At 35.1% G+C, this 22,252-nt stretch overlaps 1 protein-coding gene across 3 annotated transcripts; it reads right to left on the bottom strand.

Annotated features, from left to right (window-relative positions):
* Positions 1-558: 558 nt before the first annotated feature.
* On the bottom strand, positions 559-20,329 carry LOC106673345. Of its 3 annotated transcripts, XM_014405433.2 has the most exons (10): positions 20,223-20,329; positions 15,283-15,405; positions 11,559-11,659; positions 9,866-9,963; positions 8,050-8,502; positions 7,858-7,953; positions 7,276-7,783; positions 5,042-5,173; positions 1,773-1,816; positions 559-1,612 (listed from the first exon to the last, which is right to left on the bottom strand). In XM_014405433.2, exons 2-10 carry the CDS (start codon positions 15,372-15,374, stop codon positions 1,517-1,519), a joined length of 1,620 nt encoding a protein of 539 aa, XP_014260919.1. In that variant the 5' UTR covers positions 15,375-15,405; positions 20,223-20,329; the 3' UTR covers positions 559-1,516. The 3 variants fall into 3 exon arrangements, with proteins under 3 accessions (XP_014260919.1, XP_024085002.1, XP_014260920.1); XM_024229234.1 differs by lacking the exon at positions 20,223-20,329 and having other exon boundaries at positions 15,283-15,727; XM_014405434.2 differs by lacking the exons at positions 5,042-5,173; positions 20,223-20,329 and having other exon boundaries at positions 15,283-15,727.
* Between the last annotated feature and the right edge of the window lie 1,923 nt (positions 20,330-22,252).

The raw sequence follows: 22,252 nt of genomic DNA, 5'->3' as shown, positions 1-22,252 counted from the left end.
GGAGGGATATATCAACTCTTCATTCAATAAAGCCGGCATAAGAGTAGAAATAGCAAAGCAAACTATCATTGAATTCCTTTCTAATATGATGAAAGATCCAAAGTAAATAGCAAAAAAATATAAGAACTGTATTTGGCAGTTAATATACCTCATTTTAGTCAAAATTTGCATACAAATACATTATGTATTTAGTTAAAGCTACTATAAAAACAAAAACTTTTTTTTAAAATAACATGGAAATTTTTTAGACTAATTTGTCTTTTTTATTTTTTGGTTTTAGTTAAAAAAATCTTTTTTTTTTTGTAAAGTAAATTCATTACTTATTGAAACATTTATAAGGGCGTTTTGAGGATTTACACACATCATCAGATCTTTTTAAAACCTAGACGTTCTTCCATTTTGGCCATGTGGCTTTTAAACATCTTTTAAAAGAAACTATATAATGAAAAATTTAATAATTTTTAAAAAGAGCTGATGAAGGATTTAAATTACAAAAATGTCCAAATAGATGTTTAAATAAGTAATGAATTTACTTTTTTTAAACCACAAGGCATTGTTTTAAAGAAAAATTGTATAATTAGAATTTGAATCAGGTTAATAAATTAAAATAAACATGTAAAATTGATCAAATGAACAAGAATACATATTTACCGGAACATGTATTTTTCAAACCTACAATAATAACAATCAGTTATCATAACATGTATACTATGCATCTTATTTTTTCCTTCTTTTAAATATATATGTATATTTTTTAAAAAAATACATTTTTTATGCATTTCAGGTACATGTCAATCAAATTGCCCTTTAATTTCTATTAAAAATGTGTTAAAGAAAAAAAAAAAGTTGTTTTAGAAAATATCCCTAATATTTCAAAAGATTTACACACCACTGTCAGCAGTGTGATCATACTGGTTATCCGTTACAAAGGATTTTTTTTCCATTGAAGATGTTAAATAGAAGCATGCCTAACTAACAACGATAGGCAAACCAAAACCAAACATTATGATCATACTGCTGTCAATTGTTTTTCTACTCATGGACCTTTAAACAATAAAAAATAAATATTGTCAACATTATAAATTTGGAAAGGGCACATTTGCTTTGAAGGATTACGTATGTAATGTATTTTCAAACATCTGCATGAATTATAGATTTGAATTTTATATCTAACAGCCTTTTCATGGCTTTGTCCTATCTGATAAATTCCTAGTACCACATTGTTAGGAACAATTATTGACTTAAAACAGGCGAAATATATCCAAATGTGTTATATTCAGATTACCTTACTTCTACCGTATTTGACTTTATACCAGTAGTGAATGTAGTTTCCAACTTTACGAATAAATTCAGACAATACTTGCATTTCCCACAGATGGGAATTATAATTGATCAAAGTAGTGTTTTAATGTAATTTAAAACAAAAAGTAGTGAACAATCTTTAAATTGGAATCATTTAAATGAATATAAATTTGAATAAACATTACAGCAATACGTAGAAATATTTGAAGACGAGTTATCTCTGGAAAGGTGTCGGTATCTTACTGATCATGGGGATACGTGAAGATCTTCTCTTTGGCACAGGTAAACGTGAACCCTCTGCTTTTGCAGACTGCAGAAATTACCATAATCAATTAATAATTAGTATAATTAATAAAAAATATCTCAAAATTTATGAGTTTAAATTTAAACCATGTTAACTAATTGATCTTAGCTTTGGAGCAACGTTTAAATTATTATACAATTAACAGGATAGAAAGAAAGATACTCACGGCCAATGAACTTGATGGTCCAGGTAGGCTTTCAGTAGACATTCCTAAAAAAATAAATAAATAGATAAAATAAATAAAAAATAAAATAAATAAATTTGCATAAAAATACAAATAAATGTGAAAGCGATTGAACATTGAAAATATCAAGCAAATGCAATTTTCAAATTGAGAGTTATTAATCTAATGAACCTTGCACTTATTTTAACAATTTTAAATAAACAAATAAATAAATAAAGTTTTTATTGGTTTTATTTTTATTTTTTAATGTTGAAGAATCTATGTAAATGATAGTCTTATTTTACAGGTTTAGGTTTGTATTAACTAGATATTTTTATATTATTTTTTCTACATCTGTTTGATTTAATAACTTAAAACCAGACAAACATAGTCCTTTCCCATGTTTCTCCATGACTCCTTATTGACACGCTGATGTCGCTATGAGGACCCTGTGAATTCTTTGGTCTCCCTCTTGTCTTGGATGGCTCTGGATCGTGGACATGGCTTGTCTCCATTTCAATGATTTCATGTTCTTTTTTCACATAATTTAGTTTGGTTCCCTTTCCCTGAGTCTTTCCGTTTTATGTTCCATGGCCCTGTGGGTTGATATCTTTTTTCTAAAGTTCTTTTTGTGTGTCTAAGATTTTTCCTTTTTTTCTGGAGCAAAATTTGTCATTATATTTCTATTATTTTAGGATTCAGTATTTGGTTCAGGATATTCTTCTGTGAGCTTCCTTTTTTGTTTCTTCCTGAAAAGTTGGTCATTTTTGTCCAAGGTTTCATCAACCCATTTTCCTCTTTTTTTGCTGATGTTGTTTCCCTTTTTTTTCCAATAATTTGGCTAGGAAAATGGTACACATTGTAAAAATCCTTAGAAGGAAGGCAAAACTTCAAATTTATTGGCACTCGAGTAAAAAAACAATACAACAAACATAAAAACTAATATTTCTAAAGTAAAAATTAAGTTAAATTTACTACAAAATTATTAAATTATTTTTAATTTTGGATCAAAAATCGTACAATAGAGTGAGTAGAGATCTGTCAATACTGGGATTTTGATTGGAAAATGGCTTGTCCTCCAATTTTTAAGGTCATCCATGTAACAAACCATTTCTCAAGAGAGTGTGAATAAAATTTCAGGGACGACGGAGGGAATCACACCTACTGATTATATGAGTTTACCTACAGGTTCTATGAGCCAAGAGTCTATCCTGGTTAATTTAAAAATTCTGTCAATTTTTGTTCCTGCAGATCTTGTCCCATGTCTCCAAGTGTTAGGGGTAGCTAGTAAATCTACATTTCCCTGCAGATGGCAATTCTTGTGTTGATTGGTCCAAAAATTGGATTTTGAAGTCTGGCAGTCGTCTCCTAGTGTGACTTGCTAGAAAGCTTCTATTGTTGTGTTTGGTTGATATTTTATGATACATTCAACTAATTTCATCCTAATTGTAAACGGTTACAGTGAAAAGTTTCTAAAGTCATTATAACCCATTAAACTGTGTACGAATGGTTCCTTCCTTTATCACACAACTTGATAACATGATAGAAAAAATTGCTTTTAACCAAATACAAATTAATTTTAAATGGGTTTTGTGTTTTCATCAATAAATTTGAAGTACAGTACACAAAGAGATGTCTTAAGTTACATAAACAATACAATTTGTGACAAAAACTTAGAGTGAAGAACACAAAATGTTTCTTGTAATTATTTACTATTAGTTTAGATACAAATTTTCGGGATCATTTTCACTATATTAGCACTTTTAGTATTTATCAAACAGTTATTTGAATTTTTAAGAGTTTTGACGATTTTCCTTTTCTTTATCAATGAATATTCAAATATATCCACCTTTTTAAGAATACCTGTGAAGTAAATTCCTGTCATACATTAGGGCTTTAAATTTGGCTATCTTAAACTACATGGATCCGTTTATAATGGCTCAAAACAAATTTTTCCATCTTACGATGATTTCATTTGAAACTAGTTCTACAAAAATGCTATCCATTATCAAAGGGAATATATAACATTTTTACTGTCTTGTATCCAAGCTTATTCAACATTAATTTACTATAATGTTCTGTATCAATGCAGTGTTTTCTCTCATTAATCCGAACTTCAGTATTCCAAACATTATGGTTCCCAAACTGGAGAAAAATTGAGAATGAGTTTAAAGGAAATAAATGAAACATTATTTCGGGAGAGAGATGGAGTGAATGACAGAAGGAAAAGAGAGAGAGAGAGAGTGAGAGAGAGAGAGAGAGAAAGTGAGTGATTGAGAAAAAGTAAATGCGTGAGAAAGTGAGAGGGAGGGAGGGTGAAAAAGAGAGGGGGAAAGGGAACGAGAGAGAGAGGGAGGGAGACAGAGGGGGAAAGAGAGAGAGAGAGATGTAGGGAGACAGAGAGGGGGGAAAGAGAAAGGGAGGGAGACAGAGAGGGGGAAAGAGAAAGGGAGGGAGACAGAGGAGGGAAAGAGAGAGAAAGAGTAATTGAGAAAAAGTAAATGCGTGAGAAAGAGAGAGAGAGAGAGGGAGGGGTGAGAAAGAGAGGGGGAAAGAGAAAGGGAGGGAGACAGAGGGGGAAGAGAGAGATAAAGAGAGGGGAAATAGAGAGAGAAGGATACAGAGAGGGGGAAAAAGAGAGTGAAAGAAAGAGAGTGAGTGAGGGAGTCATATTCAAGAGTTTCTTTTATTCAGTGAATCCTCCTAATCTCTTCATTACTAAAAAATGAAATGTTATTGTTGTAGTGTATTGCTTAACAATGAGAAAGGAAGAACCAACGAAGAAAAGGTTAAACAAAATAAAAAAAAATTTTTTTTAAAAAGTGACAACATATATTGTATGTATTTTAATAGGTTTAATGTTTTGTATATGCAATAAAAAAAAATTGTTGTGTTGAAAAGTTTTTTAACGTGTTTTTTTTTAAACGTTTGTTAACCCATGTTTGTAGTTTTTGAACACCCTATATAACTCCCCTCCCCCCTACAGGGATTAGTTTGGACTACTGAGATAGCACTGTAGTTAGTTCAAAGCCAATAAATATATCCATTTTTTTTAATGTGCTGTCTACTCAATATTCAACTAATGTTGACAATATTTTCCCCAGTTATCATGTAAAAAATAATTAACTGAAATATATTTATATATGTATGCTTAAGCAAACTAATTAAAATTTGTCTGTTTTTAATAACTATTTTTCAAATTCCTCCACCAAAAAATTAACACTCAATGAACTGAAGTATTTACAGAATATTGTATCAATAAAATAGCTTACCTATATTTGGATTATTATTGTTATTCAGATTAGTTGTAGAAGCATAATATAGTGGTTTTCTTAATATTTTCATTGGCTTCATTAAATTTTCTTCAGAAACAACTTTGCGCATAGAATTTGCTGTTTCAAGAACTAAAAAAATAAAATAATAAAAGAAATAAGGAAAAACAATAACTGCTGACGGGAGTATGTCGTCTGTGAACTTTTGAGGTTTAAACGGTTAAAATGCACACGCCCATTATGAAAACAAGCCTCAACTACTCTGAAAAAACTCAAAAATGAATTGATGAGGAAGAGAAGGCATAATAAAGCAGTCGAACGGTAGTCACAGTATATATTTACAAACACAGGCATCCACAATTGGAAAAAGAAAATATTGAAGGTAGGAGAGACAGTGTTCAAGTTTATTTGATAAATAAAGGCAATCAAGTGAAAATCATCTCATCTAATAAGTGTATAGATCATGCATAATGCAAATTTCAGACATTAAGAATGTAAAGCCCAAAACCCTCAGAAAAATTTTTACAATATTTAAACATTAAGAAATTTTCATTTAAATTATAGGTTGCACCTTTAGTCACTTAGGTTGTACTTAGTCAAACATCAAGTTTATATTTGTATTTGATTAAATGTGTAAAGTAGAAAAAGATTTCTGATAGTTACTACCTTGAACCAGAAGAACAGTTGAAAACATAAGCAAAAAATAGACAATTACAAACCCAAACAATGCAACCGACAAGTTAAAAATCGTTTGTCTTGTGAATTCAAAAGGAAATTATTTTATTTAACATCTCCAAATGGCGAACAAGTCAAGTAGTGCGCTGCTTTTCCAAGTTAGGCCAATTTTTAAATAGAACAATAATTACAAACATATCTGTGAAATATCCAAATAAGTAATAAATCCTTATATACTTGATATAAGGTCAGCCCGGATCAGGAGGGTATCGTGATAGTACGCAACATCAAAAAACTTTATTTATTAAGTTTCGTTTTCCGCTTGACCAAATAAATTCTTTTCAATTAATTAAGTTTTTGGTTGAGATAAAAAAATAATATAGGCAATAAATAATATTAACGTCCACACTAACATTTGTAAATTGAATATTCCTGAAAAGAGAAATCAACAAGANTATATATTAAAATGGATATGTTTTTGGGCTGGATACACTATTTTTGTGTAACCATTTTTGTGTTACAAGCATTAGGTTAGGTTAGGATTAGGTTAAATATCCATGACTCAATGTTTTTCTATGAAGCGGAGAAAATATGTGAATGAGAGCATGTTTTCGTTATACATTTTTCATCATTATATTTCTGCATTTTCCCAAGTTACAAATCTCGGTTCAAAAATGTGTGTGATGTTCTTAATATATTAAGTATCTTATATGTGTATGAATCAAATTCACTATTTGAAATAAATCATACACCCATTAAAAGTATACCCTGTAAATGTGCAAATTAACACTCGCACCACTGTCGACAAAAAAATAACGTGGGCAGCCATGACGAGTCTTTTTAGATTGCTTTAACAGAAAACTACAGTAATAAGGTGATTTTTGTTTTATAACGTTTATTTATTTAGTATGCATATGGGAGACGTAAACACAAATTTTCATGTGTATACTAAAATGTTATTTACATTATATAATTTTACATTTTATAAAAAATTGCAGGGATTGTTTAACCCCACTCAGAATGTTCGAATACTCTTGGGTGAGTGTGACGCCTGTAATGTAAAAGTTAGTTATGAGCGAGAATGGAATGGGTTTAATCCTGCCATGAGGAATCTCGAGTACACCGTGTGAGTGAATGTGACCAGACTTTTGGGAATGTATATATATATATATTTTGAGGATATCAACAGTAATACATATTAAAGCAGAGATTCAGTAACCAGATCAAGATGCTCAAATGGCCGCAGTTTAAAACAAAATGCAGGGCTTCAGTGCAAAAAATAAAATTTTACATGGTTATCCACTAGTGAAAGATAACCTTGATTAAAATAAAACTAATAAATAAAAAATAATAAAAAAAAACCGGGCCTTGAAAGATCAACAACGGTGGTGCAAGTGTTACAAGTTTACCATGTCAATATGTGGATTAATGCTTAATTGATTTCACAGAAATACTTGCATAATTATATACATTTTGTATAACCTTCATTGGAAATTGATGAGTATTGCAATCCAACATGCAAGTAATAAAACAAAATTAAGAAATTTTAATAAACTTACCATAAATGTTACGTGGCATGTGCAAGCATTTTTTTCTTGGAGGTTGAATTTTGCTTCTAGTTTTTATATCATTGATTTTAGGAGTTGACATCAATCTAGGATGAAATTCTGGAGATGGAGTCGTTTCTTTGGAATTTGTGACAAAAGTTCTATTCAAAATATTGTCTTCATCATTGTTGCATTCATTTGTCACATGGCCTGGGCTTTCTCCAGTCTTTTTTATTTCTGTATCGATTATTTTATTGTTTTCAACCGCAATAGATTTTTCATCAAGCCTACCGTTCTTGTCAAATGTTTTGTTTATGCATTTTATCGAACGTACATCGGATGAGAAACTTTCATTCACGGCTTTTTCATTCTGTAGAAATGTCTCATTCATAGAATCCGCCTTGTTAACTTCCTCAGTACAAACTTTAGGAGAAATTGTTGGTGAAGTAGAATTGATATCTTGTTTTATAATTTCCCATGTTTTATTGACTTCAGAGCTCTGTGCGTTGTCTAAATCCTCCTGGGGGGAAGAGGCAATGAGCCAAAAATATACCAAAACAACTAATACAATATTATGCAAACAAGTCAACTTACAGGTAATTTTGTGGAATTCAGTTGAAAAGTCAATTCCTTACCTTCTCCATCTAAAGGTGAGTCCAAATCCGGAGAGTTAATGTCGGTGTTATTAAGCTGTAACGCAATTAATAATTTGATAGTACTACATATTTTTTTAAAAAGTATTACAGATACAAACCTAGAAGACATAACTTATAAAATTGTACTTACATAGGCGACTGAATATTTTTGTGCCAATTCATCGACGATATTTTTTCGTCCGGGTTGGTTTTGTTTGGCTTGCGGTTTTTTGGGCCGAGTAAAAGTCTTTGTATTAATTTTTCTATCCGCAGCCGATTCGGCATTAGTGTTGATAATGTCATCTGATTCGATCAGTTTGTTCATCGATGAAAGAGGCGACGAGCTAAGAAGTGATGTATTGCTCTTGTTTGGTATTTCCATTTCGTCTAATAATGATCTGTCGCACTTTTCGATTAGACTGTCGTACAATGGGCCGAGTCTTTTAATATTCGATCCGCTCGTAGACAACGGTGTTGTTTTATTTGGGTTTGATAAATTCTGGAAGTAAAGCGTAGGCTCAATTTGAGCAGTGTTGATAAATATGGGCGAATCAGCGTTTAGGTTCATAACACCTCGGTTTTCCTTGAACATGAGGTTCCTTGACTGTTAAAAAAAAAAAAAAAAAAAAAAAAGACAAAAAGAAAATACTTTATTCTGGAGGGAGGGTTCCCTAAGAATAACAATAAGATAAACAGAAATTTTTACAAATATGACAACAGAATTAGTGTAGGGTTTGACATATAGTGAAATAAATTGAAATCAATCACATATTACAAAATATAAATAATAGTAGCAATAATAAGAATTCAAAGACAAAAATAATAGCAATAAAAGAATTCCCTGTTTTGTGTGAACATAATCACATAATGTGAAGTTGAGAAAAGGAATGGAAAAATAGTAATTCAGATATCGTGAGATGCGGTCGGGTGTGATGTAGGTTTCAGAAAAACATTTTCTTTATCGTGCCAACGTTTCGATCTTTTATTGAGATCATCTTCAGGGCCTGGGATTTACAAACAATGTTTACATTTAACAAATACATTTAGGATGTGGATAAGTGAATTTATACAATGCAAAATATATTTTATATTCAAACAAAGTATTTCTACTCACTCCTACATGAAACCTACATCACACCCGACCGCATCTCACGATATCTGAATTACTATCGATTAATGGTCACTAATCTCTACACATTTCTACACGAGAATGGAAAAATCTTTCTTCTGTTGAAAAAGGATTTAATTGTTGGACTATGTTGTCTCTGTTTGGAGGGAGATGAGGTGCTGGTACAAGAGGGATTTAAAAGAGGTAAGAGCGGCAGCGTTGCGGATTGGCAAAGGAAGAGAATTCCAGAGATTTGTGGGTGAGGTGACTGGACCCAATGGACAATAGCTTTGGACTTTTTAGGATTTAATTCTAGGTTGTTTTTATGCACCCATTCGTTTATGGAATTCTAGAATTGTGTGTGAATATAGGAATTATAACAATTATTTTAATTTTTACCTTTAAGGGGATGCTTTTCATTTACCTTGGATCGTTTCCATCTTAATTCTAAATCCTTTTTCATGATCCACACTCTTTCACCATTTTATTTCCTCATTTATTGTAATTAAAATGTATTAACTTGAAAGCCATCTTCACTTTGTATTTACATTTTTAAAATAAATTTGTGATGCATGTACACATGAGAGATAATAGACAAATTACCATTTTTTGTTTGTTTTACTAACAAGTTGAAGAAATTTACTGCAAGTATGAAGCTATATCTAATAGTTTACTATTTTAGACATCACTGAATTTTACTGAATGTTTTGACTTCTATTTTGATAGTTGAATAGAGTAGGTCAAGTTGGGTACATATTTTTACATTAATTGTCAATGGTGAGTATAAAGTATTAAAAAACAGTAAACAAAAATAAAACACGAAATGGTGGAATTAATGTTAATATCGAGATTAGCTTACTCTGATCGCTCTTTCCTTTAGATAAGACGCATCGTCAGGCTTTGCTAAATGTCTCTGCTTAGGATGTTGCCTCATTATTGCTTTGGATGCACCTTCACCTAATTTTGTTAAGATAGAGTGTTAGTTTTAGAGTTAGTTTGTACAATTATATAATATTATGTATTGGTAATTAAATCAATAAATTTAAACAAAAGGTATACAGTAGACTTTCGTTATCCGCAGAGGGTATGTACCAAGCATCACCACAGAAAATAGGTATCGGCCTGGAGGGTAATGAATGTATGGATGAGGTGGCCCCTGTATGTCCCACCCTCCTCACCCGACCATGACCATTGTTTTCAGGACCTCTGATGCTAAGCAACTGGCAAAGAAGATGATTAAAGAAAGGGGTCGTCCAAGAGGCTCTTGCATATGATGACCCCCGAGAACCTGAGCTGGAAACAAGAAATTGCCCTTACCCGACTAAAAATAGGTCATGTGCTTGACACATGAGCACCTGTTCCTGGGCCAAAGCTTGTGCAGGAGCCCCTTAGATTGCTCAGAGTGTGCCATATAATGGAAGCTTCTCATGCCTTGGTTCCTTAAAGAGAGCATGTAGTCATGCCACCAAATTTAAGAATGGTTCTCATGTAATAGTCGCGAGTTTTTGGGTCCTTGTTCTGCTTTTTGGAGGACATGGTTTTTTTTTTTTTTTACTGAATATAGAACAGTTTTTGTGTTTTGTGGTTATGTGTTTTGTCTGAGTGCTTGTATTTGTTAATGTGAGGGGCTGATGGTGAAATATAGCATTACAATCGCCGCTCCAGCAATGTGCATGCTTAGGGTCAATGTGAAATATTTATGAAGTACCCCATCAACCCCAATTTGGATTAGATTATTAATATTGTGTGTAGGTCAATAGAAAAATATCGAATACTCCACTGACTAATCAGAATGAATGCAATGTGCATAGGTGTGAATGTATTTATTTGTGTAACTGTAATACAGAAGTTAGCTAATTTTAGGCTAGATTATAGTTTGCACGTGTTGGGGGCTGAAATGACCTACGTGTTCAAAGCCCCTGTTGGAACCTAACACCGTTGGCTGGGAAGCAAAATCTTGGGCATCTGGCTTATGGGGATACTACCGAACCAGCCACATACCAGGGTGGTTAGGGATGGATAAGCATATGCTTTTCGTGAATGCTATGTATGAACTTATGTACACATATTTCAGGTGTTTTTCAATAAGAAAAATACAATGTATGGTAACATACAAAAAATTTGTTCCACTCTCTTTTACAACTCATCTAGGGAGGCAACACGGATGAGTGAAAGCGCAGATAACGGGTCTACTGTATATATACACACAAGTGAATTTTTATTATATTTGGGATTAGAAATAATTCACCACCTTGTGAACATTCCACCAAGGGAATTAGAATAGATATTCAATTTTCAAATTAAGCATAAAACAAAACGGCTGATGAACATTTTCGCTTCCTTTTGTGATTGATATTTTACATGAAATAATGAAATAATAATAAAATAATGAACCACACTCCATCAATGTATTAAAAAAAAAAAAAAATCATTTTTATGATTAAAGAACATTTTTTGCCAGGCAAATTAAATAACCTAAGGTTATATTATTTACATAATTTTAGTTTGGTTTGATTACTTTAATTCGTGACTTAATAAAAAATTATACATACCTTGCTCGTTCGGCGATCGGAATTTACAATTTAAATTTGTAAGGTCAAGAAACTCTGTTATGTCATATAACTTTTCAACTTCACCATCAACGCAAATCAACCTAAAACAAAATTCGCAATGGGAGAAAATTAATTTTAGCTTAAAGAACTAATAATACATCTTATTTTGTATTACACTCATTGACGTACAACTCACTTGTTTAAATATGTAAATTAAATGTTCAAGTCAGCAAGAATAGGCAAACCAGTAAGATACAAAATTATTTTATTTTTTAATGAAGCTATTTCATCTATGAAGTTGGCAAACCCTTGGGGTGCCAATGTTTAAAAAAAAGAAGCTGAAAAACCTACGTCCATCAGTTTGCCGCCATTATTTGGTAAAATCCTTGAAAAATTCCAGAAACATTAGATACTTTCAAGTACAAATTAGAACATCCTTGTTCTTTATCCACTAGGCTGAAGTGTGTGTTCCACAAGACAGAGTTCTTGGTCTGATTATCTATTTCAGACATTTGGCTGACGCTATGCCTTGGAATTACACCCTTCATTGAAGTGGTATACATTGAGCAACCCTTCTCTGCACGCCAGACACCCTTTGGCCCAAAAGTGTCTGTCGTCAAGATGAATCTTGCATGGGCTATCCTCTTCTACGAGTAAAGTCCTCCAAGGGCCCCCTCCCTCTTGGCAGTGCTCTTGAGGGCTTCTCTGCCAATCTAACACACCGCCACCACTACCTTGTCTGCTTTTTCATTAACTCCAGATCTATGTGATGGGTAGCAAGTCAATAACCACCGTTTTATGTACCACTTCACGGTATCCCTCCAACGAGAGCAACAACAAGAGGTTCAACAAAGGTGTCTTAGAATAAATGAATATTTTAATCATAACTATTTTTCCCTTTATTGAGATCCAACTGACCATTTTACGACTCGCAATATTTGATTTAATCACACAAATGCAGAGGGAAAAATAATTAATTCGCCAATTTTTCCTATATGCTGAGTTTTGAATTTGATTCAATTGAATCATAGCTATTAGTTCATTGCCTTCCAGTTCAATGTGCCCAGGTGCCCAGACAACCCTTTTTCTGAGATGAACCAAATCAGTGTATCTTTCGAACAAAAGCATGACGAAAGGATTTACCAAGAATTTGTCCGTTGCCTTCCTACCGCACACACAAGGTAGGATGGATTCGCTCCAGATTGCTCGAGTCCAAGGGTGCGCCAGTTTGCATAAAGCATGCCGGTGTACACACTGCATTGAGGGTAGGGTCCACGAATTGGACACTCCTTTGCCGTATATAGCACAAGTAGCACCTTCTTTGTCCCATCTGTGAAAATGAGGCGAAAATTGGGATACTCCGACCAGCCACAACACCTTTTGTACCTCATTCATCTATTGTGATACACTATTTTTTATAACTCACTGGCCAGCTTCAGTATGTTAATCAACCTCCCTGGCCTTGTCAGCAGCTCCTTAGTGAAGGAACTTTCTTGCGGCTTTTCCTCTTTAAGTTGCAAGAATCTGCCCTGCAGTCTTCCACAAAAATATAAACTGTGTTCTGCAGTATCCTCCTCTTCCTGGCAGTATCTGCAGTTTCTTCTGTCTGTTCTCCTATCCAGTGCATGTGCCTTCTTAGGTGGCAGTACTCTGTCAGAAGTCCAACCAGAATCATGGATCGCTTGTGGTTGCCTTCCAGTAATTCCCATGTAAGTTTTGCGGATGGCCTTTCTAAGAATATCTTCATGTGCCTCATGCCTGGGATATTATTCCACCAAACTCATTAAGGATCCATTTTAAGATGTACGCTCTTTTGTGGCAAGAGCTCCTACTTTAATAAACATGTCAACCATGGGCATTGCCTCTATGCCATGAATGCACAGGGACCCATGCTAGAGTCAGGTCATTGGTGTCCTGACTGCCATCAGGGCCTCCGTGCAATTCCAAACACTCGTTACCTTCATCTCACATGAGGCTAAGGCCTTGAGTGCTGCCTGACTGTCAGAGAAGTTAGCTATCTTCCGGGAATGTATTCCTAGACTTTTTATTTCCCAGCAATGTTCAATCGCTATGATTTCAGACTAGAAAACTAGCATATTTACCTAGGTTTACCATCTGTTCAGTCTTTGGATTTATCCCAAAGACTCCCGCTTCTGTGCCCTTGTTAGTTTTGAAGCTGTCAGTGTAGGAGTTTGCCTTTAGTGGTGTTCCTTTGGCCCATTCTTCACGTTCTGGGATCATGACATTGTACTTTTTAGTAAAACTGTATTTTGGAGTAGTGGCATTGATAGACATGCCTAATATTGTTGTGAGGTATAGATATTGCTGTAGTTGATTTAGCCAGGGTCTTCAAACTGTCTCGGACGAGTACGGCCAAAAGGACCCAGAGCAGAGTAGGTTTCCCAGTTTGAGTACCATTTCAAGCATACCAGCCCACCCGAGGTTCGCTGAAGCATATCCCTGAGTGCAAGTTGGTCATAAGACCCGTTCCCATTAGATCAGTTTCGGCAAGAAAACCGGAGACTCCAAGTCCTCACCTCAGTCGAGGTTAGACCTGAATGCACGATGGATGACGAAATTGTTTTGTGGTGGTATTTTAGACAAAATAGAGTAAAAATAAAACATTGGGTACATTCTATTTTACGGGAAAGATTTTCACTAGGAACATTTCAAACATTAATGGGTGAACTGAGAAGTGACGAAACAAAGTTCTTCAATTATTCTCAAATGACAGCATCCCCTTTTTATTTTTTTGTGTTCGTCTAGGGTTTTATCCCACAGTACAGGTCTCTCTTGGACCAGTGAGATTAAAGTTTCTGCATTTGATTCCATGATACGCGGGTGACCTACAGAATGCGAACGCCGAAATGATCCGATGTGCCTGGGTTTATATACCCACTATATCCTTTCCAAACATGCTGAGCTACCTGCTGAATATGCTACAGCAGTGCAGAGGTCGTTCACATTACCCCAGTCTGGGAATTTTGCCGGCACTCCGCAATGAAAAAATGTCCGACAAAAAAGCCAGGATCCGGCTAAATGTGAACAACTTCATATAAAATGTACAGCCACAGGTCCTTCCAGCAGTTTTACCGGCCCGGCATAGTGACATAGTAACACTTTCTTGTATGGGCATCCCAGGGCCGCGTTAGCTAAAGAATCCAGCCACATAACTTGAGGGTAAGCTGCTATCTCTGAAGTCATGTGGCAGACCACACGGAGGCCCTGATAATAAAACCTATCTTTCTTCACGAACCATGTTTTCTGGGCCAAGGAATAAGCCATAAAACTGTAAAACAGTCCCAGGAATAGCAGCTTGATGGGGGGGGGGGTCGAGGTGACTCAAGGAGTCAGTGCAGATATGATGATCCCTCGTCGGATTGCATGAATTCTAGGGGTATTTTAGCACTCTAGTGCTGTTGTAATATTATAATAAAAGATTAGTTGCTGTAACATAACTGGAATGTTGAAACTATTGCAACACTGTAAGATTCTGTGTAATATTTATCAGATATGATTGGAGTTTCGAATCCATGGAGTAAAAATAGATTGTGATGATGATCAGGGGCGAAGAGCAACTTCCAGATTGTCATTAAAAGAAAGAAATTGTCTTTGTTCTCATCACTTCCGACTCGATTACGAAACTTTTACTCGGAATGTAACTTAAGTCACCCGATGAAGTTTTGCCTGGTTTGAAATATGTTAAAAACAATAGAAATCATACCAAGTTTGTTCGTTGCCTTCCTCGACGAAGTCCAACGGTTGAAATTCCTCATCGCCGTCCGCCGGCTGGCGTGTTTCTGTTTCTTTAGGCATGGCTCACCTTCAGCAGGGTACAAATTAGAAACTGCGAGAAAAATAAAAGAAAAAAAGGCTTTTATTCAAAAAAGGAAAATCTGTGGGTTTAAGCCTCAGTTAAACGGATTGTATAACAATGCGGAACCTTTCACTGATTTGTTTTTTCTATAGGGACTATTTCGAAAAAAGTGAAACAAACAAAACAAAGGCGAAAAATAAATCGAACGAAAAATACGGCAAATTAAAAGAAAAAAAAGAGGCAAATTAAAGGCGATTCAGTCTTGCATTTGTTCAATTATTTTCTATCAGCACGTCCGGAAAACTTCCGTGTTATGATAAAAACCATAACCAGTGGAATTGTTCAAAACGAAAACAACACCGGACGCCTGATGGCCGAATCGATTCTCTCTTCTCGATCGATACCTGCCAAATAAATAAATTAAAACGATCGCCTATTTAAAATATTACAAAATTAACTAATTGGTCGATGTATTTTAGTAAAAATAATAAAATATTTAAAAAATAAAAACAAACCAAATCTAAAGGTGCTTCTTCTTCAATGCTTCTGGACGCTTTGCGGACTCGATTTATGGCGATAAAGCGATTGTTTTTATCTCGTCTTTCAGTTGTCAATTTTAAATCGAAGCCGGTCAAATTTATTTAAAAATTAATTGAAAACTGTTTTTCTAAAAAAGACTAATGTGATGGTCTGATTTTTTTTTTTTTTTGGGGGGGGGTCGAGATTTGCTCATAGCCATGTTTTAGTCACTCACAAAGTCATTCACTTACTCTCTTTCACCGTCACGCTGCATGACTGAAAGTTTTTTATTTTCAAATTTTAGAAAACTATTATCGCTAAATTATATTTATATCAGATTTTCCCTCCTTGTCGCATCGAGGAAAAACATTCGCATCTTCACTGGTACTGAGCAAAGCTGAGATAGTCTTGTCGAGTCTGCCAAGAAGCAGAGGCATCATAACTCAGTTTATTCCAACACAGTCATAAACTCTCATACTCACTCTCTCACAAACACACACATACTCGCTCGCACACTCACTTCCTCTCACACATACAAATATTATCACTCTTTTATTTACTCGCTCTTAAAATCATTAGACGAGGTGTCAGGGAGTCAAATGCTGATCAGCAGGAACAAAGGAAATCATAACTGACCAGCGATCGATCAAACTGAAAGATAAAATAGTGAAACGTCATGGTGGACTTTTGTCTTCTCCCTTTTTTGTCCCCGACTATCCTGGTCCTCTCATGTGCTGACACAGGTCATTAGGTTCACCTTATTATTTTAACATGGGTATGTTTTGGGGCTGGATACAATTTTTTTCGCGTGACCATTTTTGCGCCACCGAAGAGTTCGCGTGGGTTGGATTAGGTTAGGTTAGAAATAATTGTTCTGGTTAAAGACAGATTATGTAAATTTTAAAGTATCAATTTAAACGCCAATGTATATTTTTGTCACAAATGCTCCTTTTTTCACCAATGAGGTCATTATGGTGTCTGCTGAAGCTATACGAGCAACACGATTCTACAGCGCTCCCATTTTGCTGAAGAAGTTTAATGCCAACCAAGGATCCATGATGTGATCTTTTAACGCTTCTCAAGAATCTAGACGTGTATCCCTTCTGTGCATGAATAGAAAATAATTTACAAGTTTTGTGTCTTGTCTAAAAATCAAACAAAAAGACACGAAGGCCATGACATTTAAACAAAGAGTTTTTTTTTTTGTACAATCACAAGTTTTGAGTCTATTCAATATGTAAAATTCACGAAGTGAGTATGAACGCTTAGGCAAAAGTGTCAAAAAGTGCATTTCTCGATAATCTTTCTAAAGGCTTATCTATAAAATTTTCCAGGCGACCCTGGAACTTTCTCAACCGATTATCCTTGAACAAAAAAGCTACAAGAAAACAATAGAATGACTGTAATATCATTGTTTTTTAATTTCAATAAAAGCTTTAATCTTTAGGTTGAGTAACACCTTAGTAATTGTTTATTTGATTTTTTATATATCTAAATCAAATGCACTTTTTCTTTAAATTTAGCTTTACAACATATCTCAACATAATTTCATATTTGCACGATGTGAATTATAATTGAAATAAATGTTAATCTATGGGTACACGTTAGACTAATAGACTTGTTGACCTCGAGGTGACCAATTTTTAAAAACAGTTTTCTTGATAGATCGATTTAAAAAAATACAAAATCGAAGATTTGTGGGTTGTGAAGGAAGACTAAAGGGAAATGGAATAGTGAAGCGGCGGAACTTCCTCATGTATGGAATGAATTTAGCGAAGAATTGGTTTGTATTTGAATAGAATCAATCAAAATCGATGGAAAATAAGCTTCATTCATTTTTCATCAATCATTTTATGTATATATTGGGGAATAATAGAGAAAAAACACGAACTCGTATTTTCTTCTCCCGGAGTTTGGACTGATACGAGCTATCTGGAATTGAGTAGACCGTCTATATCTTTAGATAGTAGAAGATTGCGGAATGCAGAGAGATCTAGATCTAGGAGATGGTGCGATAAAAGCAGACATTTACGGGAAGGAATCTCCATTGAAAACCATTGAAGGTGTACATTTTGTAACCTCGGTCTTTCAAGGAGGATACATGCTTGTGCCATAGACTTAAAAGAATGACTGACAAAAAAATTCCTCTTAGATCAGGCACCAAGCAGCCCTAGAAGCATTTCCACGTCAAAAGGTGGAAGATCCAAGACCTAAGAAAACAACATAACAGGATGCCAGGAAACAAAGGAATTTTGTGTAATGAACAAACAGACTGGCCAGAGGATGCATCTACAAGGCCCAGAAATTGGGATAACAAGATCAAACAGATATGATCTTCTAATTTCAGAATAGACACAAAGCAAAAGGAGAATGGAACAAACTCTAGAGGTACCAGCCATAGTAGGCTTATGGATAAAAAAACTAATAAACAAGGTCAACCTTCCTCAGAATAGGTCGCTGCCACCGGGGAAAATACCTACACAACATGGACATTTTCAACGATTCCATTTATAGGTATCTACAATTAAACAGGGTAAGGTTAAAGGGTAAACATCTGAAGCACCTACCCAACATGGGTAGAATCAAAGATGACTGCCTGGGGTTTACTTAGTTTCCAGCAGGGTGCTGGCAACCACTTTCTAAACAGCAGTGCAGCACCCCTTGTACACCTTCAATATCTCATCTGTCTGATAAACCACGACGGCCGTTTTAAAACTCACCTAATCCACGGAGTAAAATCTTGATGATGATGGTGGATAAACTGAGGAGCAAAGGGGATTCACCTTCTTGAGTTATGCAGATGAACAATATTTACGCGTGAAATTTTAAATTTCACCAACAGCACACCCTACCTCACCGGCTTAAACTCATCGTCGCGCAAATGAATGAGTCGGGAAGAAGCTACGCACACACCTTTTAAAAAGCTCGCCCTGATCCGCTCACTTGGCTCACCGCTGCCCGAGGTACACACCCTACCACCTATCAACGTCATCTTCCTGCCAAAGAATCCACGGCGTTCAACAACTCCACAATGGTTTCTCATTTCGAATGACCTCCTTATGAAAAGAAGAATCGAATATGAATCGAATTAAGAAACTAGGAACTCGGGAAAACCAATCATAATCATTGTATGTCATTAACAATTCTTAACTGAACCAAGCTCAGAACAGCTTGCTTTGAACAACCAAAACAAAGTATATGACCTAGGCAATATTGCTGAGAGCAAAGGAATCTCGCCTCGTCCAACTTATGACTTCCCTGACCTCGCGCAGTTATATTACAGACGTTTTTTAACAAAGCTGTTTTTAGGCGCTAGGTTCAAGCTCAATAGAGTGGAAAGGAAGTAGACTACAGAAGCTATTTTCACTACAATTCAATAGCTCCGCCCTATTGGCTCTCAGCTGCCCGATGTACACGCCATGCCATGCACCAGCAACAGCTCCATTAACCCACTACGAGCTCTTCCTTCCTTCCCAATAAACCACAGCTCTTAACAGCTCCACAATGACAGTAGGTCTTCTTAGTTAAAATGACATCCTTCTTAAATGAAGAATCGAATACGAACTGAACTAAGAAACTAAGAAAAGAACAATAAGCCAGCTCTCAACAAAGCTCAGATCAGCTTGCTTTGAATAACTAGAATAAAGCTATGGCAGAGGGCATATGACCCAAGCAATGTTTGCTGAATTTAAAGGAGTTACTTGTTTCCCTGACCTCGCACAATCCGCTTATGGTACAGATATTTAAAGCTATTTTTTATGCAATAGCCTCAAGAGAGTGGGATACAAGTAGAGGTCTTACATACCATCCCTCAACACCGGCACAAGGAAACTTTTTTTATGCAAAGGCTCAATAGAAATTAACATTAATATAGTTAAACCCTTGTTTGTAACAGAATACAAATTTCGTTATTGATAAGTTTGTTGAAATGAAAGTAGTCTTGTCTCGCCCTGCTGGTGTCCCTGACCTGAAGAGCCAAGTTTTCGCTTGCAGTTTTGGTTAAAATTTGTAAGGTTTTTGAATATCAAATCCCTTGATAAATCGAAATAGATTCCTACATGTAAATGAGATCAATCTTTTTACGGATTTACAAAAGATAATGGACATGGAATCTCAAGTGATGTAATGTGAAACTGCGATAAAGATGGCTTTATCTTTAGGGTTAAATTATAGGGTGAAACACTGAAGGCCTTTCACTCGTCTATTGAATTTATAAATAAATTCTCACCAAACGTATAAATTGTAAGTAATAGACGGACTTAATGATAATTTTCCGAACTCTTTCGAATTAGCAATGCAAATTTAAATTCATCGTATGATGTACTTACGTAACACTTTCTAGATATTTTCTCCAGCATGAAGTTGTTTAAAGTCCCGCATAAAATTGAATTTCAATTGCAACTTGACTGGTCAAAAACGTTTTTCTTACTATTACCGAAGGCTGGGGAAAAAGAGATCGGCCACCACCCAAACAACAACCAGTCCGCCTCTGCCATTCTTTTACTCATTTCTCAACTATCTAAACCACTTATTTAAAGATATAAAAAACAAAACAAATAGATTTTTTTTCAATTATTTTGTCTCACTTCGTCCTATTTTTCTCATGGAAAAACCCCTCGTTTTAAATATTAATCAATTGTTTCAATTACTTTAAGATATTATATTTTACCAACTAGTTCTGTCATAAGGAAATATTGGGGTGCGGAATGCGTAGTCTAATGACGCCACCATTCAAGGATAGTCGGTTAAGAATTCTTCGTACCAAGGCCGCCGACGTGTTTTCGATGTGGATATTTTGGAGGAGGCAAGTTTTCCTTCGTGAGCTCTGACCACGTGGTTTGGATGAAAGAAAGAGCAAATAGGATTTTGAAAAGTTCAAAATTGCACGTAGGTTTGACCAATGTCTTTCTTCCCCACCTGATTGCTCCACCAATTTCTTTTAAATATTCATTTTGAGCTTTCTTGTCAGTAACAGTCTTGATTTTTATACCTGTAAAGCAAATGCAATAATAAATAAAACAACAGTTTTAAGAACAAAACAAGAACAAGCGGATAAACAAGTATAAACTCAGCCAGTCAGTATCAGTTGGGATTAGTCAGAACTAAAGATAGAGTAGAATGAACAAATGTCAGAATCTGGGTTAGAATCAGTCTGAGTCAGCCAGAATCAGTGTCAGTTGAGATGGAGTCAGAACTAGAGTTAGAGTTCAATAAGAGCCATAGTCCGAATCTGGGTTAGAATCAGAGCCAGTGTCAGTTGAGATGGAGTCAGAACTAGAGTTAGAGTTCAATAAGAGCCATAGTCCGAATCTGGGTTAGAATCAGAGCCAGTGTCAGTAGGGGTGGAGTCAGAACAAGAGTTAGAGTTCAATGAGAACAAAAGTCAGAATCTGTGTTAGTCTTTTCACAGGTATCTGTCCTGGGCTGCATTCCCATTGAACGGAGGGCTTATTTTCAATACATTCTCTGATGAATTCACGTTTTTGACATTTTAGTATGCGATGCTAAACTTTGGATCATATCATGAAGAAATCGACAAAATCTAAGCTTTTAATTAAAACAGATTGTTTAAAACGTTAAAAATGAACTGTTGTAGAGAGACAGTTTTTTAGTACATAGAACAAATACCTTCATGACTGTTCAGATGGTACAATAGGCGACAATAGCCCCATTAATATTTGATGCACATAATTTTATTTTTATTGCACCTATTCCTCGAAGACAGCTCGTTATAACTGACGTCAGAATAATTAAAATGATAAAATGATAACCGCATGAATAGAATTGAATTGCAAATTCGACAATATGAGTACAACTACAGGCTGATTGAAATTGAACTAATAAGTGGAAAGTTATATTATTTTAAGTTAATTAAAACTTAACGACAGAATAATTACCTAATATACTTCGCTGTTATAAAAGTCTTAGTGCATAAAAAATAGTTCGTACAGCCCCTCGTCCAATCCCCAGTCCTCCAAAGCTCCACAACCCTTCTCCACGCCACCACACTACCCGTGGTAATGTGTATAGGATAATGATGTTTTGGGAAGGTACATCAGTAGTGTATCAGTAGTATCACTGTATAAAGGAGAGGATCGGACCCATGAACCTGTCAGCCAGGAGGACATGAGTTGAAGAAGTGTGTAGAGGGTAGGATACCCTGGAGACATCGAAAGTGCCAGTCTCGATCGAAATTTATTCGATTCGGTCCACAAATCGATGGCGACGCCTAAATCCGAATACGGGGATTAAATTAGAAGATCCATATCCCTTCCTCAGCCATTTAACAGAGGATCGCCTGGCTAATCAGGCGTTTTATCTTTATTGAAACTGTTAATAATTCAATTTCGATCATTAT

Source organism: Cimex lectularius, unplaced genomic scaffold (assembly GCF_000648675.2).
Source record: "Cimex lectularius strain Harlan isolate CLEC.00 unplaced genomic scaffold, Clec_2.1 scaffold383, whole genome shotgun sequence".
In the NCBI taxonomy this organism is placed as follows: Eukaryota; Metazoa; Arthropoda; class Insecta; order Hemiptera; family Cimicidae; genus Cimex; species Cimex lectularius.
This window is presented reverse-complemented; position numbering and strand designations above follow the sequence as displayed.